This window comes from Brachyistius frenatus, unplaced genomic scaffold (assembly GCF_029030835.1).
Source record: "Brachyistius frenatus isolate BFR_SWC_R1_liver_20210118 unplaced genomic scaffold, ASM2903083v1 Contig_53, whole genome shotgun sequence".
Lineage (NCBI taxonomy): Eukaryota > Metazoa > Chordata > Actinopteri > Embiotocidae > Brachyistius > Brachyistius frenatus.
This window is the reverse complement of record NW_027210652.1, coordinates 587,802-608,080: the sequence shown is the minus strand read 5'-3', so window position 1 is coordinate 608,080 and position 20,279 is coordinate 587,802. Positions and strand designations below refer to the sequence as shown.

Genomic DNA, 20,279 nt, shown 5'->3' with positions numbered 1-20,279 from the left:
AAAAAAAGGTTCCGCTCTGTATCAGGAAGCATCGAAGACCTCTTCCAAGTCAGGACAAATTGTTATTGTTTTTAGTTTTTCTAGAAAATATATCTTGTAGAAGGGATTATGCTTTCTGGCAAGTCATCTCGGGTTAATTAGCAAATAACAAAAACTATAGGGGAAATGCTGGATAGCTGTCGGCCGTCAAGTCATGTGATTCGCCAGCAAACTAGGATGCAAATGTTACTGTGTTCCTGCTGTAAAAAATAACGTAGATTTATGCTGATTTATATTCACACCAGGACTAACAACCTCAAGAAGTAAGTTCACTGGGATAGGTCACAGTTTCCTGTATCAGGAAGTCAGATTTACAGCCTTGTTACTAAGTAATAGAACTGTTTTGGATATTATCTTGATAGCAATCTGCTTGAAGAGCCACAGCAGATATATATAATGACATAACAAGCTCATGTTAAGCACACTGACGTTGTAGCCATTGACAAAGCCTTTTGACAACATGGGGGAAGCTCGTGGGCTGCAGTTTCTAACACTTATCCACGTTCTGCTCTGCTGTGAATCCCTGTAAGTTTTTACTTTATTGTTGCACTGTGTTACAGAAGATTCTCATCCTCACACAATTGTTTTCTCCCAGTCCTCGCACGCAAATGCAGTTTGCTATCGAGCACACCTGGGACAGCAACCTCGTGGATCATGACCCCATCAGGGTCGTCTTCTCTCCCGGGCAGGGCGGGCTGAAGATGGAGGCGTTTGGTCCGTTCTTCAATGACCCGGCCGCTCCTGCGGGGCCCCCCAGTCAGGCCTTCCCCGGACTGTGGAATTATGAAGGTGGGTAAGACGGTAGGAGCTTTTCTACTCTTGCTGTGGCAAGAGCTCTTCGGGATGTGTTGATAAATCCATGATAATTACCTGAGAATATAAGTGACAGCAAAAATGTAAACAATTAGATGGATTGTGACACAGTATGTAGTTACTGTAGTTTCATAATCGATTCATCAACCAATCGCTGCAACTCTACATCTGCTGGTGACTCTGAGCAAGAAAGCAAATACACATATTTCTCAAAATGTCAAAGTATTCCTTTAAATGCAAAACATTGTAATTATTCTGCTGACAAAGTACAACTGCTGTGGGGCGTGGGAACCAGGCCCCGTAATGTTTATTTAAACTGAACTTTATAACTTCACTTTTATGGCCTTTTGTAATAGATTGCTTTGCATTGTACATGAAGTGCTTTTATGGTTCACGCCCCACAATCGTCACAATTTAGTCTGTGCGATGCAATTCCATACCGTTCTACCAGTTGAGATAAAATTATGGATATAGTCCGATGCGGTCGGGGAGACTAGGGACTAGCTCTGTTTATGAGAGCATTACAGTAACTGCATTATCATTATTATGGTGACATAGCAATTAAACCTTGTAATGAGGTTGAGTAATAACAATCCCTTCTAATTGACCTTAAGGAAGTTCGATTTCCTGTTAATGAGCCCCACATATTTGGCCTCGGTAATGTTACTTAATAAATTGGAAACCAACCCCATTATAATCTAGGTAGATAATGAGCATGCTGCTAGGTTAGTGGGTGTGCTGATCCCATTATCGTATTTCAAAGTTTATGTATCCTGTGTTTTTGCATAATATTGTTATACTTTAACCTGAAAGAAATGACTCAAATGATTTAATTCTTTTTTTTTTTCTTTTTTTTTTTTTTTTTTTGTGTGGAATGGGTGCCATTGTGGTTAATAACACATTTTAAGCCGTTTTTTTTTTTTTTTTTTTTTTTTTTTTTTTTATAATGTAGGATTAAAGGTCTTATCTTCATTTTGTGTTTATCTCATCAGTCGTGGAGTCTTTCTTCCTTGATAGCACGACAGAAAACTACTTGGAGGTGGAGCTTTGTCCGTAAGTACTGAGCTACACTCTCGTTCTGTCTCTGATCATATGTTTATAGACAGTCACAGTAAAAAAAAAAGAAAAAAGAGACATGTTCTCTGTGTTTTTACTTCAGACACGGACAACACCTGATATTATTGCTGTCAGGAGTCGGCCAAGCGTTTGTGGTAGGTCTGACACAAAGGGAGCTTTTATTAGGGGGCTTCTTTTTTTTTTTTTTTTTTATGCTCGGTGATAAGTATTTCTCACTTTATTTTCTTAAGCAACAACTGCCCATGGTGTTTAGTACCACGATCACAGGGGACAGGTGGATGGGCGAGGCTCTCATCCCCTGGTCCTACTTCCCCCCCAACATCAACAAGATGAACTCCTACGCCATCCACGGCTCCGGAGAGAAGCGGACGTACGAGGCTCTCTACCCCATCCCCAAGGAGGAGGTAGTGGAAGGCCAAAAGCCCAACTTGTGAGTACGCTGACTCCGAAAGAACAGAGTTAGAGGTCGTAGCAAAGCATTTCTTGTTTGTATCTAAGTAGCTGGGTGTAGTTTCATTTAAATTGTAAATCATACATTTCCCTTAATCCAAGTCTTGACCATGAGCATTATTTTGATGACATCATCAGGGTCATTTTTTACAGATATGTTCAAACTTTTAAAGAGTTCCCTCCAGAGCAACAATAGTAGTCCAACAATAAACACGTCTTCATGTGTGGAATTGATGTTTTGAAATGTTTCCAGCCACTTTTAAGTATTTAAGTTAGAATTTAAAGAATAATTGTCGCTGATAAGCCAATCCCCAACTTACACTTTTTTTTAATTTTTTTTATTTGCGAGGTATTAGCCTGGTTTGAGAATTATACACAGAAAAATGAGACATGCTGTATATGTATCTAAATATATTTTTTTCTTTTAGCCACCGCCTGGAATATTTCCAAAATTTCCGCCTGCAGAGCATCATGGGAGAAGGTTGGATCCAGCCACACTCGGATCTTTGGATCGGAAAGCCTTGAAGCTTTTCAACAAAACTCTCCTTTTCTGTCTCTCTGTTTCTTCTCTCGCACACACAGATACACAAACTCACCACAGCGGCGGCAGAGCAACAGCACAAACAGTCTTTGACAGGGAACAAAGGGCAATCAATCTTTATTAGTTAATGATGTCAAACGATATGACAAGAAATATGTTATCGGCTTGTCAAAGCACATTAGCCCTCACACACATCTGTGCGAGCACGGAGACACACACATACTGGCCGTCACCTTAAATTGCCTCAGCAGAGTGTGACCTACAGTGCTTACGCTGCGCTCGGTGGCAAGGAGTGCTCACTTTGACATTCAGCGCCGGTGTAGCCTGAACGCTTCACTTCAGTGAGATAACCTCCAGCGGGTCCTTGTGATTCTTTGCCCCGACTGGTAGAGGACACATACAAACAATCATACACACACCACTGATGTGCAAAATATCTTTTCAGGGATACGTGCCAGAGCTTTTGGATTAGTGCTCTTTGTAAGTCGGCCTCTGTTCGCAATCATTCCACTTCTTTTTTTTGTTAAATCATTTGTTTTTTTACATATTGATTACATACTGCTGCTGAGTTCTATTGGCTGGTTTGTCTCTGTGATTGTTCAATAAGTGTCACTGTAATTGTACTTCTGATGTGTGATTATGTTTTAAGTGCCATTCCTATTAAAGTGATTGTCTGACACTTCGTGATATACACTTTTTTTTTTTCCGCTTTCTTCTTGAGGAGATCAATACCACTCTCTCATGTTGGGACACTATTTATGCAGCTAGAGCAATCAGCTAGTAAGCTTAGCTTCTTGCTGTATTTCCCCGGTTAGTGAGGAAGAATATTTTCCCAAAGCGAAGATGCAAGGGTCCCAAAACGTCAACCCATTCCTTTAGCGTGAATCGATAACAAGCGGCAACCACCAGTGACGTCACTCATTGTTTTTTGACTCGATCTGATTGGAAACCGATACTACGCCCCGCCCACTGATCGCCGTAACCTCACTGCACCACAGGCCTGTCAATTGAACAGACACGCCCCCCAAAAACACTGCCTTTTAAAGCTTAATTTGTAAGTAATGACCGGATTATTTTCAGATGGACAGCTGGAGCACTAACAAGCGACTTTAGCGAACAAAAGCGCGGAATAACCTCTAGTGGCACTCGGTGGTATTGCAGCTCAAGACACTTACGCATCTGCCTAATTTTTTTTAGTCCCGCAAGCTACGTAATGACAAATAAACTGAAATAAAATAAGCTGCTTGGACTATTGATCATTACACTCTGCAGTTCATCCCTCCTCGTATACATCAAAGTCCCCACTCACTCACTTCACTTTTCCACCTACTTTTAGAAGTTGAGATCACAGACGTTCGGCTCTCCGACATACACCGACACACGCAAGTGACTGGGGACTCACAAATCTTTCTCTTCTCTCCGTGACCCCGTGAGTCTCTCCCCGCTGATGCTATAGCTCTCTATAAAGCGCATATATTTAGGCTATCAGAGGCTCCTTTCGGATCCCTGACTGGCATACTGCTTTTTCTGACCAGGAGATGGAGGGCTGATTGATTTTCATGTTGGCTGTGTTGCTCTTCGCTGTGGCAGCCCAAAAGCCCATATTGAGCCTTATCAGTTTTAATTGGCATTCTCGCCTTTGAAATGGGTGCAGTGATTAGGCCTGGAGAGCCCACCACTTAAGCCCCCTCCTTATCATCACTTGCGGTGTCTTGCCACCACACTGCACAATATTCACAGGCACAACACACACAAGGGGTCGTTGTCACAGTATTTTACCAGACCGCATCCAACCAATAAAATGTTGATCTAAAAATATATGTTTCTGGACACATTGAGACAAAAACGAAGCGCTTTTGATGAAAAAGCACACGACCACGCACACCCACCTGTGCGAAGGCCGAGGATGTGTGTCCCCACTGAGATTTAAACCCAGTTCTCTCTAATTAGTGTGAAGAGATGAGAGGGGAGAGCAGAGGAGGTAGCTGCCTCTCCTCTACCTTCCAAAGCCCCAGCAGACAAGCAGACACAAGAGCTGTCTTATCCCGCTCAGAAACCGAGACCCTGCTCTAAAACATTCAACACCAGCTTAAGGGTGATTCTTCATGTCAAAAACTTTCTGGCGATCACCCCAGACCTAGTTCCTTTTTTTTTTTTTTTTTTTTTTTTTGCAAGAGACCTGGGTCTCATTTCCTTAAGTTTAAAGAGTGTTTGAGGATATGAATGAGGATAAAGTTGTGATGAAAAATAGAACGCGAGGGATAAAGAAGTGATCTTGGAACATAAAAAGAGCGATAGATTGAAAAAGTGAAAACAGTAATGACTTTGCCTAGTTTTAGAGACGCTGTGATAGAGGCCCAAATGAAAGATTCATACTGGAGCTAATAAGATAGCGGCAAAATTCGTGGCCTTTGCGAGCTAATGCCAAAAAAACTGTTTCAGATTGTATAAAGCGATAGAACTTATCAACACTATGCAGTATACAATCCTTGTATGGCTGGCTTCCAGTATAATACATTGCACAAAGAAAAGCAAACTTTGATCAGTGCTCATGAGGGACTTTATCTTCCTTAATCATCAGAGGGCCATTTAGGCCTAAACTGTAGGGTACCTTATCCCGGATATATTCTCCACAACAACGTCGAAACTGTCAGAAAATAATACGACACTGGTTGTGCCAGTCCTCCATTCAGTTTTTAAAAAGATAAAGCCCTAGTGGAAGGCAACATGGCGCCTTAGTGTTGTCCTGGATCAACAGAATTCTTATTAACTCTGTCTAATTATTGTCCAACTAGCCCATCATTACTGAGAGGGCTGCAGGGGTGAAGGATGGGAAGGGCGGCAGTGGGCTCAAGAGAGACCTGGACCTAGATGCTTCCGCAGAGTGTGTGTGTGTGTGTGTGTGTGTGTGTGTGTGTGTGTGTGTGTGTGTGTGTGTGTGTGTGTGTGTGTGTGTGTGTGTGTGTGTGTGTGTGTGTGTGTGTGTGTGTGTGTGTGTGTGTGTGAATGCGTGATGACACGAGTACTAATTGCAGTTGAAGCCTGCTAGGGTTACGCGTACGAGTATGGCATGGCTAGAATGTGGGATGAAGCTGTAAAAGGCCGGGGAGAGAGAGAAAAAAAAAAAAAAAGCGACGCAGAGACAAGCGGATGCCAGGGACATTAATGAGGGCCAGACGAGTTCCTCTTCTCAAGAACACTGCAATAAGCAGGAGACGAGAGAGGAGGGAGAACGGAAAAAAAAAAAAAAAAAAAAAAATGAGGAAAAGAAGGGTTTCGTTACGGAGGAATGGAGCTTGGGCAAGCATGAGTATTTTTTCATCATATTCACACACGGATACGTAAACATTGTTCATGTCAACATCGAGAAAAAGTACACACACGGATATAACAAACTACTGCAACCAGATACAGTCAGATAATTCCTTCATGTTTATAAATCAGTGCTAATATGTGCAGTAACATTTTATACTCAGAGCTATTAATTAACCTTTATTTCCGCTTTATAAGCTCACACACACACATTGTAAACACATGGGGCCCATACACAGAGAGAAATATGAAGACGGGCACTCATGCTCAATCTATTTGTCACCAGAGGGAGTGGGATTCATACGTTATCATCGCATAAACATTAGAAACAAATGATATCAGTGGGAAGGGAAAAGAAACTAAATTAAGCTTTCTTTGTTATCATAACAGAATATAAATCACGAGTGTTTGCCTAATTGATTCCATTACATTCCCACCTGCCTGCTGACTCTCTCATCCATCCGCACATTGTTTATCTTCATTTTAAGCGAGATGGATGAAAAAGGTCGTTATTGGATGTGAAGCCTGCTGAATTCCAGCCTTTTTAAGCGAGCGCATTAATTGCCAAAATAGATGCAGCACACAATTATTAGAGAATATTTGTTCTTGCACGACAAACTCGCAAAAACTTTTGATAGAGAAGTTTTGGTTGTTTGGAAGATGCGAGGCGGTGATACTCTCCTTTGTTTTGAACAGCAAACGGACCGCATTACGCTCGAAGGTAATTTATGTGCAGCTTGATATTACTGGTTGTAAGTGAGCAAGTTCACTAACTCTTAATTGGGAAATAAATCACACAGTTGCCATAGCAACAAACACTTAAAAGTGGTCCCTGCAAAAATGAGAGCATGCTGATAGTGTCTTAGCACATCGAGGTGTTGTGTGTGTGTGTGTGTGTGTGTGTGTGTGTGTGTGTGTGTGTGTGTGTGTGTGTGTGTGTGTGTGTGTGTGTGTGTGTGTGTGTGTGTGTGTGTGTGTGTTTATCTGCTAATGTTTGTGTGTGTTTTCACCTCCTCAAGCTCATTACCATGAGGCCTCTTTAGTATAGCTGCTACTATGTGCTGTACATGGCACTGCGTTTTGTTCCATTAGGTCTCGTTTTATCCCGTATTGCCCCTACAGAAGGAGGTATGAGCGTGCTCATTCAAAAGGGTGACAAATATTAAAACAGCAATGTAGCTAAACACATATTGTGAACCTAAAGATAATAATAATTTACATTATTTGGTCAAAGTCATGCATTTCTTCCATTTACTCCATGTTTGTGATTCCTCTTTTCCTACTTTTATCCTAGTATTGGAGCTTAAGGAACTTCCGCATCGGGCTCATTTTTTAGTGCCGGAAGTTACATCCACTTTTATATACAGTCCATGATCGATGGCATGTCGTCTCATTATGTCAAATGATTGTATTATATGGATTTTAATGACAAATAAACCGAAATGAAGTAAGATGGTTGGAATATTGATCTTTACACTCTGCAGTTCGTCCCTCCTCGTATATTTGAAACTCCCGAGTCATGCATTTCTTTCATATATATCATGTTTGTGATTCCTCTCGTCCTTCTATTATCCTTTTGTTCACATCTCCATTATCTCTATTCTTTATTCTACTACTTAGCCTCTTTCTACATTTGCGAATTTTTCCCTGTCATTTCTTCCTAACCTCTGCTCTTCCCCTGGGCCCCGTCCTCCTCTCTCCAGTCCCCTTCAGTTGGTGAAATGGATGGAGGCAGAAAAAGCATTAGCGCAGATGAATGGATAGACTGGTCTAACACAATCTGGCCCACTTCAGTAGACAATTTAATATGAACTCGCCCACAGTGCGGTTACCCTGCCGGGGTGCTGCACTAAATCTCACTTTGACTTGCCAATGATGGATACAGATTTGACACATCAAAACGCTCTGTGTGTTTGTTGGTGTGTGTGTGTGTGTGTGTGTGCACGCACGTGTTTGTGTAGGCATGATGGATACGACAGACAATCGGCAGACGGGTGAGCCGTGAGAGGCAGAGCTGATAATTATGGTATTTATCTGGGTTAGGTGTCACGGTTGCCCATGCTGCATTAGGAGCAGTTCGAATGCTGATCTCTTTCAGTGCATTCCATCTATTCAGCACCTGCACCTCACTTATTAAAGGAAACACACCACACAAGGAAGGAGATGAAGTGTATAATCTAAGTGACTGTCTTCAAATACAGAGTGACTGTGGAGGCCTTCACTTGATGTATTTCAACTGTCAATTTAACTTCTTGCAGCATTTCAACTACTGACAACTCCTGATTGTACTATATTTCAAGTGCAAATTTTCAGCCTCATGAGCACTTCATTTTATTCCGAAAATTCTGCTTCATCTAGTTTTGCACTTATTCTTACAATTTACATGAATCGTGCATATCCATTTCAAAGTGTATTTACCAGAAGATGCTTAAGCAACTACAGTATCACAGCAAAATGTAAAATAGACACGATGGCCCACTACAGGAAAACGCGAAACTGTCACGCCTAGAGAGGCCAAAGTGTGGCTATTTCACGTTTTGTTCTAGTGGACCACCGTATCTATTTCACGTTTAGCCGTGACACCGGGTTGGCTTAAGCCAAGAACACTTTGTTTAACATGGACCATTTTTTAAATGATAAATATATACAAAGTATATTGTCTGATGCAGTGCCAACAGTCTGTTCAAACACAATGGATTTATTAAAATCAAATATTACACTTAAAAAATGTAGAAGTTAAGAAAAGTCAATGCAATAGGCCAACTTGGTGCAGGTATTTTTGCATCTACTCAACACAGTTTAAGAAGTTACACTACTAGTTACAATCAAACTAGAAATACAAATGATGGGTTCTGAAAACCTGATAGAAAACTGAAAAAATATAAAGCAGAAAAACTTCTAATCATATATGTTGAGCCAACATCGGCTAAGTTACTTTGTCCACAGGCTATCAGTCTTGTAAATGACTCCTTCAAATTTCACCCCCACACACAATATTCACTGAATTCCCACTGAACTCGACATACACATGCTGCTGATGTCATTCACTGATACTTATAGTGTCATTAAACTGTTATTAATGTCATTTACCCTGTCGTCTGAAATGATGCACGGTGCCCGTTGTGACCTTTACGATTTATTGTCACTACAGAATCGCTGCTCCCTTTTGTATGACTTCATTTTTTTTCTTATTCCTTTTTCTTTATATTTTTAAAGTTTACGATGTTTAAAAATCTGAATCTGAATCTCCTATAATTTGTTGTTGCATTTGATTTACAGTTACATTCATTTGTCCAGGTTGAGGTTTGATGCTGACAAAGCTTAACACCGCACATTCTGTGTTTTCATAATGAGATGAACTGTTTTCACTCTGATCAGAGACAAGACCACAATTTATCTAAGAGAAATTAAAAAAAAAAATTATGCAGGACAAACCTCCATCATTTTGCCAATAAACCATTTTTAGGTTGGCTAAAAATGAGGCATATATTGCTTAACATACAAACATCTTGTAGGGACAACAAAACGGACCAAAAGCCTTTTTTCTTTTACAGCAGACGTTTTGACTGGTCATATAAAAATCACATGCAGTCCCAGAAGGCTTCTTAAGACTATTACTATTATTAGTTTTACGCACACTGGCCATGATTTTGTCTCTCATATTGCTTCCTAAACCAGAAACTCCTCTTGATGAATATGAAGAACATACTCTTACAACCATTGCAACTTGTGTTGCTACTAATGCTACTCTTAATTAAACTGTTATTGGTTTAATCAGTTGCAGCCTGAGGAGCAGGTAACACTAAGTGGATTCGGTCTGAATAACCGCTGCCACCCTGTCCTCCCCAAACAGCATCTTATTAGCCAAGATAAGGGACAAATCAATGGCTTGAAAGTCACTGGATGATCAGTGCATAGTCATTTATCTCCACTGACCCAATTAATTCTACCACTAGCGTTAGACATCTATCAACGGTGTGCATTTTTAGGTGACGACTTTACTTAGATGCCGTAATTGCCCCTTACTACACAGGAATACCATCCGTTTGAAGAATTCAATGATGTCACTCTGGTGCCAATACACAGCCAGTAGTTGTGAACAGCAACTAAACTAATCTGACCGAGTCATAAGATATACATTTTTTAAAAATATCTCGCTGCACTTTAACATGCTAGAGAACTGTGCAGTGCAGAACACTGATTTCTTGTGAGGCTAAAAGACAAATAATTTTTTTACAGATGACTTGAACAGAGTGCGGGACAGCAAAGTCTAAAACAAACTGAGGAGAGCAGGGCGGTTTTGTATAATGTAAATTAAAACTGCATAGTAATAAGACAAGTAATAAGAAAAATGTTATGTTTGTATTTGATTTCCCTAAACTTTTCTTTAAACAGGTATATATCGCTCATATAATTCGCTCTTTGACATGTAAAAACTTGATGTCAAGATAATTCCATAAATTTAATTCAAAATAAATATTTCTTACACAAGCACTACAAACAAAGAAAGCCAGCATTCAACTAACATCTGTGCACTCAGAAAGTCACAATCAAGGTATCCTCTAGCTCTTGCTGTAATCCCAGACTGACTCCCCGGTGTTGAGATCAGGGCTCAGTGTGTCCCGCACCATCTGTTTTAGGACTCTGTGTTTTTCTTGGGGCTGAAGATAATTCCTCATGAGTCTGTCTGTTTGTTTGGGTTTGTTGTCATGCAGCCAAACAAATTTGAGAAGACTGTATGTGAAAATGTACACAGTCTCCGGGTCTTAAAAGTGAAGCAAATGAGGTAGTGACTTCAGGTGCAGTACGGATGAGGTCCACTAGGGGTTGGCTTCAGAAATCCTCACCGGCTCCAAATAAAGTCAGATTAACAAAGCATTAATTTCGTTCATGAAATACAAATTCAATATAGTTTTTCCACAAGTAATTATGGCTAATTAGTAATTATGTTGCCTTTTTGGTTGACATGCCATGGTTGTGGTCGGACATAGTGTCATCAGGTTATCAGTCAGATCCACCCCTTGCTCCTCCCCAGCTCATCCAGAATATGGTCACTACTGGCTCCAAAAACCAAGATGGCAACGGCCCAAAAGTTCTCCCCCACCTCTAATAACCTTAACAGTCCATGCAGCACGGTGGCATGTTGGGCATGTTGACAGCTTTGCTGTCTCCTGGGTGGATTGAAGATAACACAGCTGATATAACAGACCCTAATCCCCTAACAATCCCACATCCACAATCTGGACAAATGACAATGTTCGGCAAGTCTTAGATACTTAAGAAAAAAAGGATAAAACGGGGAACAGTGAATTGATAAAAGAAGATATCTCCTTAAAACCATCTTCGTCAACGAGTCATTATAAATGAAAGAGTTGCTGTGAGCAGGACCATCATGTTGAGCACCTCCTAAAACTGCAACTTTGACCACAATCACAGTGTCTAAGTTATGAATAAAAAGCTTATAATGAATTAAGATGAATAAAACCAGCTCCAAAAGGCTTGTTTACCCATATGACACCTGTAACCTTCTCTAAACTAAAATATGTCATATAGGAAGGATATGAATAAAAATACACTCCAAAATAGTAAACATGTTGTACTCTGAAAATGCAGCAGATTTGTTCTGTTGAAATTCTGTCTCTGTCACTCAAAAAAAAAAATTTCACCATTGACCTAATGTGGAATTTCACCTGTTGCTAACACACTCAGGCCGGTAAGTACTACCCGAGTCATAAAACAGACAAAGAAGCGCTGTGTAAGTAGAAGGTCAATAATGTGGAGTGTTAATATTCAGCCTTGGCTTTACAGCTTCGAAAGGATTATAAGCAAGTTTCATCACATGAAAGTAGGGCCTCCTGGAGGGTTGGCATCTTTTGATATAAAGATGTGATCAGAATTTGATTGTCGCGGTACGAGCTAAAGTGCAGCAAAGGGAAAGGAGGATATACAAAGAGGTGGTACAGAATGAGCTGGAGTAGGAGAGTTGAAAGGAAAAAAAAAACGCATAAACAGCACGGAGAGGTGAAAAAAAAAGGGACATAGATGAAAGCAATGCAAAAACTTATCTAAGACAAAGAAAATGCACGGGAGAGAGAAATAGAGGGCAAACTTAGAGAGAACGAGTGGAAGGCAAGATATAAATGCTAAAAGTCAACACTGGGCCTCGTTCTGCTGGGAGTGTACAGAAAAGGAGAGGTTTGCAAAGGAGAACTAAATGGCAAGAAAAGAGGTCATTAAAGAGGCTTTATTTCTATTTTATAGTATTTTTGTATCATTCCTGATGTTTGCTGGTTGGCAACCAGTCAAACTGACCTTCTGATCAGAACCAACATGGCAATGAGTGAAAAAGATACAACTTTTCCACAGATAAGACAAATATTTGAATATCTTTTATTTTTCCGTCTTTGTGTTTTTTTTTCTTGTCCTCATCCTTTCTTTCTTTCTTTCTTTCTTTCTTTCTTTCTTTCTTTCTTTCTTTCTTTCTTTCTTTCTTTCTTTCTTTCTTTCTTTCTTTCTTTCTTTCTTTCTTTCTTTCTTTCTTTCTTTCTTTCTTTCTTTCTTTCTTTCTTTCTTCCTCCATTTCCTTTTCTTCTATTTCATCTCTTCAGCTCCCCTTCCTGTTACTGCCGCCTCTTTTCACTTTTTAACTTGCTGATAAGGTTTCTATCTAGTTTGCCAGCCAACTCCGATGCTAAGCAGACACTGATAATGCTCCGACATCTCCTGCAACTGCAATTAACTACAGCTCTGTGTCTCCTTTCAGAAAGAAGAAAAACTGTCTGCAGTCCCCCCCCCCCCGATCCTTTTTGTCTCACTGAGCCGCCTTGTGAATATCTGATCAGAGTGTTAGGCCACATCTAACTTTTTAACCTAACAGCTCAGAAACAGGAGGAACCGGCTTCACTTGTCTGCTCCGTGTTTTCCTTCTCTGTGTTTTCTGTCTGTCTCCAGTCAGACTTCGGCTAATCTCATTTCCAAAAGTAGGTGCATTTAATTTTGCAAGCAATTGTGTGTGTGCGTGTGTGTGCATGTGGCTCAGTGAGTGAGTGAATGAGGATAAACTGTCACAGCTGCTGTGCTCCTTTGCAGCATTATATGGATAACGTGTTGGCGACAGCTAATAGCTCATTCGCTGCTCCAAATTAAAACACAATCACCTAATAGGAGCGCGGGGAGGGAGGCGGGGTCTAACAGGTTCTATGAGAAAATGAAAAGTGATTGGATGTGAAGTTTGAATTAGGGGAAAGCAGTCTGGTGTCAGACTCTATGAAGGTGACTGACTGGACTGGTGGGCTGCTGACTCTCAGTGGACCAAATCCCATCCAAAACCTGTCCATCAAATTAATGTGATAGGTAAGCCCCTCCCAACAGTTAAGGCCGGGTAAGCAACTTGCCAGCTATTAATTATGCCATAGTTTCAAAATCCTCACATGCCCTTTTCTGCTCTTAATGTAGATGCAAATCATCGGTTCATCCGCATGACTTTGCATTAATCCTGAAAATTAACATCCACCAGAAGATAAGGAAATGTTAAAGTCAGACTATGTAACAATTTTTATTTTACCAAATGAATAGTTGAAATCATTAGCATAAAACTGCCCTCTCGCTCAATCCAGTGATCAAAGGTATTTTGTTGATTCTGCCTTATGACAACTATAATGGCTAATGCTGATAAGTTTGTGTTCAATGTTACTACAGTAGGTCAGTTTGCTGACCTCGTGACTCTTCTCTAGTTTCAGTGAATGTCAATGGTTTAACACAATAACTGAACAAGAAATAAACACATTGCGTGAGGTCACACTGACCTTGACCTTTAACCTATGACCACTAAATTCTATTCAGTTCATCCATGAGTCTAAGTGAACATTTGTGCCAAAGTTGAAGAAGGTCCCTGAAGGCCTTCCTGAGATATCACACTCACAAGAATAGGGAGAAAAAAAACATCAGGCTGAATTTGAATGGAAATCTTCGGCAGACAAAACACAGATACCAATTTTTCATTCTGAGGCTAACGCACTCAAAACTGTGTTCAACTACACAAGATGTCCTGCTTATGTAAATGCATAAGAGGCAGGAGTAGTTATGGTTACGCAGCATTAACTTTATTCTATAAGCTAATGTTTCGGCACAAGAAATTCCTTTTTACTCCAATTGGCGTGCACGTCCGGGTGCCATGGACGCTTTATACATGATGTGATTTGTCTCTTAACAGGCACTCGTGTGCATAAATATAAAACAGCTTATGGAATATCAATGTGGTCCTATGTCTTTACTAGTACTTTTGCTTGTTTGTTTCATACAGATACCAATTTGGAAACAGTCAGAAGCCACAAGTCCATAATGCTGCACTGCTGTGTATTAAGCAAATTACAGTATGACAAAATAAAACTACTTTCAAAACCTTTCTCAAGGCCAAAAAATATAAAAGACACATAGGCATGACATTTTCTGTCTTGCGACTTTCATTAAATACTTGATAATTAATACTTAAAAAGTGTCCTCAGAGGTATGACGTTATGTCCTTTGTCAATCTAAGTGTTATCCCAAGGCAACTGAACTTGTTTGAATTTTTTTTAAAGATTTTTCACCTTGCCATCTGAAAAGGCTTTCTCAGTTCAGTGCAGAGCGGAGGAGAGCTTTGGGATGAGAGGTGAAATGTTTTCCTGACCCTCAAACAAATCCGGTTGCATTTGGAGAGTTTGACCATGACCTGAATGATAGTTTATAGTGAAATAGTCATTCAGCTATTGTGTTATATATCACACAAACACACACACACACTTTTGCTCTTGTTAGACCTTTTGAAGAGACACACTTCTTTTCAGATACACCAAAAAAGTGAGTTACAACACAAAATATACTATGACCATTCATCATCACTTTTTAAAAAAATTTTTTTTATACCCATCTGTCCATCTGTCCACAGAGGCATCATCAGTCCTCTTGTACGTCTTCATCTATCAGTGGGAGACGGAGACATCGATACCCCACATCTCATCACTCACGCTGTCCTTTTTCAGGTAACAATGTCGCTGAACATCCGACCTGTATCACAGCAACAATAAGTGCACTTCACTGTTCTTATACGTTTTTCCATTTCACTCTTTCTCTTACTCTATCATTATGTTCCGCACACATCTTTCTTACAAACCAGTGCTACTATTTTTAAAGTCCTCCATGTATCTTGGAGACCAGCGGTGACAAAGCCATCCCTAGTAACCACATAGGATTGCCTACTTGGTAAAGAGCACTCCATTGTGGGCTGAAGAGCTTCTATATCCTCCCAAAACCCCAATAAACCGACTCCCTGTCTTCCAAGCTCTCCCTCATGGAGCAGGAGGGAAGAAGCAGCAAGAGCAGGAGCGAGATAAGGAGCAGTGGGGAAGAGGAACCAGAGTGGGAAAGGAGAGAGGGGTAACGTAATCATACCGTGGGAAGTGTGGTAATATATCACCTGCCACAGTTAATAAAATGTCACAAAGCCGTGGCTTAAGACAGGAAAGAAAGGTTAACTGGTGCTTCATATAAATGTGCTTCTACAGGCACAGGTGGATGAGATTAAGACTCGCACATGCTGCACACACACACACACACACACACACACACACACACACACACACACACACACACACACACACACACACACACACACACACACACACACACACACACACTGTAAGCAGCAATACAAGTGTGCAAGCTTAAAGGTAAAGTAGACAGATGAGCTCGTAAAATACCAAGAAACACTCAGGGGCGATTCATGCACGCACGCAAACACACACACACACACACACACACACACACACACACACACACACACACACACACACACACACACACACACACACACACACACACACACACACACACACACACACACACACACACACACACAGGGGGGTGCAAATGTATCTCAATGTGCGTAGGCAGCAACCAAATGTGCACATTTTTGAAGACACATATTCATGTTTCTGTCTGCACATAGTGTACTGGATATGCACTCTCAATCACTTGGACCCCTTTGATGATAGTTGTAATCATATGTGGTGGAAAATCTCATTTTCATAATGTGAGAAGTTGTTTTTTTCTTATCGCTCATTCTCGCCGTATCTCTTCTCCTCTTTACTTTTTGTCTCTTCTCCTCCTCTTTTATTTTCTTCCTCCTCCCCGTTGTCTCCTTCTGCTCCTCCATCGCTCTTTCTTTCCTTCTCTCTCCTCTCTCTTTGCATATCTCTTCATTTCCCACCTCCCTCTCGCCCTCTCTCTCCACCTCCTCTCCTTCCCTGTTGGTCGGCTCATCCCTCTCTCCTACTCCTTTCCTTTGCCCCAAGGATATCTCCCCTCCTACACTGCTTCGCCTCATCCCTCTCTCTCTCCATTTATTTATATCAATGAGCAAAAGTCATCCTTTCATCTTCCTCCAGATGAACAGACTCCGCTTGTGGAAGAGGACGGAAGAAAAGACGAGCCGAGCACAAAGGAGAACAGTTTTCTCTCAGTCCACAAAATTCAACTGTACCAAGCGATGGGAATATTATATAAACTCACCCCTTGTACGAGGAGATAATTCAATGTGTTTTGGCTGGCTGGTAAAGGGATTGTTTCAGCCCAAAATCTCCAAACACATATTAATGCTGAATTGGAGAAATCAAGATTTTGTTTCAGCATTTACACAATGGACTACTTCGAACCAAAAACAACAACCTTTTACCGAGTTAAATGCACCTCAGGCCTTAAATCGACACACACGCAAAGTATTCTGTGCAAAAGCTGTCTGTGAACACACACACACACAAAAACAATGAGATGTTTGGAAACACACTTGTCAGCATTGTTTCAAATTTCAGTTTTTAAATGTTTAAAGATTATAGCTTGCAAATTACAGTGTAATTATTTTGCAATTATGATGCACTTTTAAAGGAAATTATGGAAAGTATAAAGAACAACAAAACAGGACGTTTGGAAATAAAAATGCTTTTAACTCAGTATGTGGGAAATATTTATCTAAATACTGTAATATGTATAGATGGACAGCAATTCAGTTCAATATAACAAAGGAAATAACTTTTTAAGAGTGAGGCTGTTGTGTCTTAGGTACAGTAACAATGTCTGAATTCATTCTCTCCATCGTCGTCTTTGGACTCCAGGGCATTTCTATGGTAATGAGTTCTTCACCTTCTTGCTCTCTGCGGTCAGCGCTGACACTGCATATAGAACTGTGAGTTAATGTCAGTAACAAATACCACCTGATATGAAGATGCACATACATCTTAGATGTGAAGAATAGCCTGTGTCCATTGTAGGATAGGAAAGGATTACTTGAATCATATCCTGGGTCAGTGTGTGATGCCACACAGACGGAATGACTGACAGACAGAATTTCTGATCCGCACCACATGCGATATGTTGTGCTGATAATAAGTATGTGTGTAACTGTGTGTGTGTGCATGCACAAGTTTGCCTATTACACTTTTCAAATGAGAAAACATAATAAACTGGGAGATAATAAAGCCAATTCAAGCTTAAAATAGAAATATATGCATGCACATACCAGATGTGAATGTAAATTAACTCCCGCTCAACATTTATCACTTTTCAAAACTTGTTTTCTTTTATTTGAAACAAATTAGTTGTAACTTCAGTAATGTAAGTACATCCAGATATTTGCAGAGCTTTACATTACATGGCTCTTTCTTATTGGCTGGACTGTAAACAGATGATAATCTCATAATGAGGCTTTAGGAGAGATGGCAGCCATGTTGGCTTGTGAAGGACCATTGTATTTTACTCTTGATTTCTGAGTATTTTTCAAAACCTGTTATTCATGAGCTCTTAGTTACAAGCATGTAGATGAAGCGTTCAAAAAAAAAAGATTGTTTCAGGTGACATTTCCTGAAATATGGAACCGAGCTGGTAGATGGATGAGGTCTAACGTGAATACACTATCAAATAAACTGACATAGTGCTGATGTCCAGCTAAATCCAAACTCCTTCTGCCCCCAAACTAATACAATACAGCTTGTCTGATACCAATAACTAACTACAGATGATGCTGACACAACAGTTTCCAACTGTGCTGCTGATGTGGCCTTCCAGGAGTATTATTTAATGTTTGAACCAAACTGCAGATAGTGCAGGTTAAATATAGGAACTTGGTTGCACAGTATTGTTCAGATTGAATCTGTGTAGCTCTAAAATAAAGGTTATAGTTTACCTCATTTCATATCTGCTTTGATTGTCACATGAAAATTCCAGATTTTTTTTTAATGCATTTTCTTTATGACAATAAACAGCGACATCAGAAAAATCTGTTTATTTTAGAACTATGAAACAGACACCAGGTCCTTTTACAGAACCAAGAATTGTGGGTAGATTTGGAGTTAAGTATCATTAACTATATTGTGACTAATTCAAAGCAAAAAAAAAAATGCATAATGGTCGTCAACTTAGTATGTAAATGATCCTCTGAAATATTGGCTAATCGCACCAGCATTAAAATATTTTGTAAAATTTAATTTGCCCCACTTAAGTTTGTTCACGAACTCAACAATTAAGTCTTAAATTCCTCATAGTTATTATATAATTGTTACGCCATTAGCGCTATAATGACCAAATTGCCGTGCCGTGTTAATTCATTCAATTAAATTCTCTTGTAAATACTAATTTTATAGCACTTCATTTTGAAACTTTGCATTCCGCTGCAACAAAATAACAACATTGGAAGTTCATTCAAAAATATCTGTGAAATAGAAATTGACTGTAAAGATTTTGCGCAATAATATCTACATTTCCTTCACTTTGTTCTGCAAATAAACAGAAAGGTCATGACAGCTTTCATGCAGTTAATGATGACCAAAGAAAGACACATTTGGCGTCACACTTTTTACAACAAAATGTAAGTAACTAAGATCAGCAAACGTCAAACATACACACACAACTATATACGAGGGGGGATTCAAAATGTTTCCAGACTGCTGCTGTTTCACCACCTCGTGTTTATATGGGTTTTACGATGGCAGTTTTTAAACTGTAACAAATCCTTCTAACATTGAAAATATGGTGACTGGCTTGGCTGAACAAACAAATGCTGAAATAGCCAGATCTTGGCTCTAATTTTGGCCTTCAGACATTTTTCAGTGCATTTCCTCTCAACTCAAAATGAAGAAACTAACAGCACAGCAGTCTCAGAGGCACCTCACCTCACTTCGTTTTTTGTTTTTTACTCATTAGCTATGTTCCTGAACTTTATCAACCCTCAATGAGTGGCCTTCACTCATTAACTGGCATCCAAATCTGCTTAATGTTTAATTGTTTAGCAATTTGTGTTGTTGTTAGTGGGCACAGAGCGAAGTACCTCCACCTCGACAAACCATTTAGCCTGTACTCCGTCTTAAAATGTTAACAGCTCTGACAACGAGGTGCAATTCCTCTTGTAGCATCTTTTTCAAATGCAAATGAACTCAGCACAGGAATCGTTGTTTTCCCCGGTACAGCTGCCTTATTCTGTCTCGTAAAAGCTGTACTGACAAGATGCGACCAGAAAAAAGAGGATTTAACTCACGAAACAGAGAATATGTGGCTGACAAAAGGGTGTTCTTGTACCTTCTTAATTGTCACTCATGCCATCATTTTAAATGTTCTTCTTGCCCCAAGTGTATGCATGTACGTTTTTCTTTTAACCTATTCATCCACTGCAGGCGTGAGAATCCCTCATCTTGCAGGTTTACGTCTGTGTACTTCAGGGGTTGCCTCGGGGAGTGAGAGAGGCCGACTCGGTCAGGAGAGCTGAAGTCTGACACGTGTCTCTCCAATCAGCTCTCCTGCCACCGCTGGCTCATCCTTCGTGACTCAGATGGTAAGAAAATTGTACACCGTGACACCTGATGGCTCTGTTCTCAAAAACTACGCACCTCTGGGACTTCTGAAGGAATCACACACACACACACACACAGCAGTGATAATGTAATAACAAGCTACGTTTGGAGAGTTACTGCGCTCGACTCAGACGAACGTGCAATGAGCCGGAACGCCTTTAGTTTTCCATTAA

General features: G+C 40.2%; 1 protein-coding gene across 2 annotated transcripts; it reads left to right on the top strand.

The window, feature by feature from the left end:
• Window positions 1–28: 28 nt before the first annotated feature.
• cunh4orf33 (chromosome unknown C4orf33 homolog) lies at window positions 29–3,599 on the top strand. Of its 2 annotated transcripts, none has more exons than XM_069704865.1 (6): window positions 29–302; window positions 635–828; window positions 1,845–1,905; window positions 2,012–2,063; window positions 2,160–2,359; window positions 2,808–3,599. In XM_069704865.1, exons 1-6 carry the CDS (start codon window positions 262–264, stop codon window positions 2,902–2,904), a joined length of 645 nt encoding a protein of 214 aa, XP_069560966.1. In that variant the 5' UTR covers window positions 29–261; the 3' UTR covers window positions 2,905–3,599. The 2 variants fall into 2 exon arrangements, with proteins under 2 accessions (XP_069560966.1, XP_069560965.1); XM_069704864.1 differs by having other exon boundaries at window positions 29–564.
• Window positions 3,600–20,279: the final 16,680 nt, after the last annotated feature.

Excerpts from the sequence above, each read along its gene's own strand:
- cunh4orf33 (XM_069704864.1), top strand. The coding sequence starts at position 500 with ATGGGGGAAGCTCGTGGGCTGCAGTTTCTAACACTTATCCACGTTCTG. Across the intron at positions 1,906-2,011 it reads TTGGAGGTGGAGCTTTGTCC|ACACGGACAACACCTGATAT; the intron begins GTAAGTACTGAG and ends TTTTTACTTCAG. Across the intron at positions 2,064-2,159 it reads GAGTCGGCCAAGCGTTTGTG|CAACAACTGCCCATGGTGTT; the intron begins GTAGGTCTGACA and ends TATTTTCTTAAG.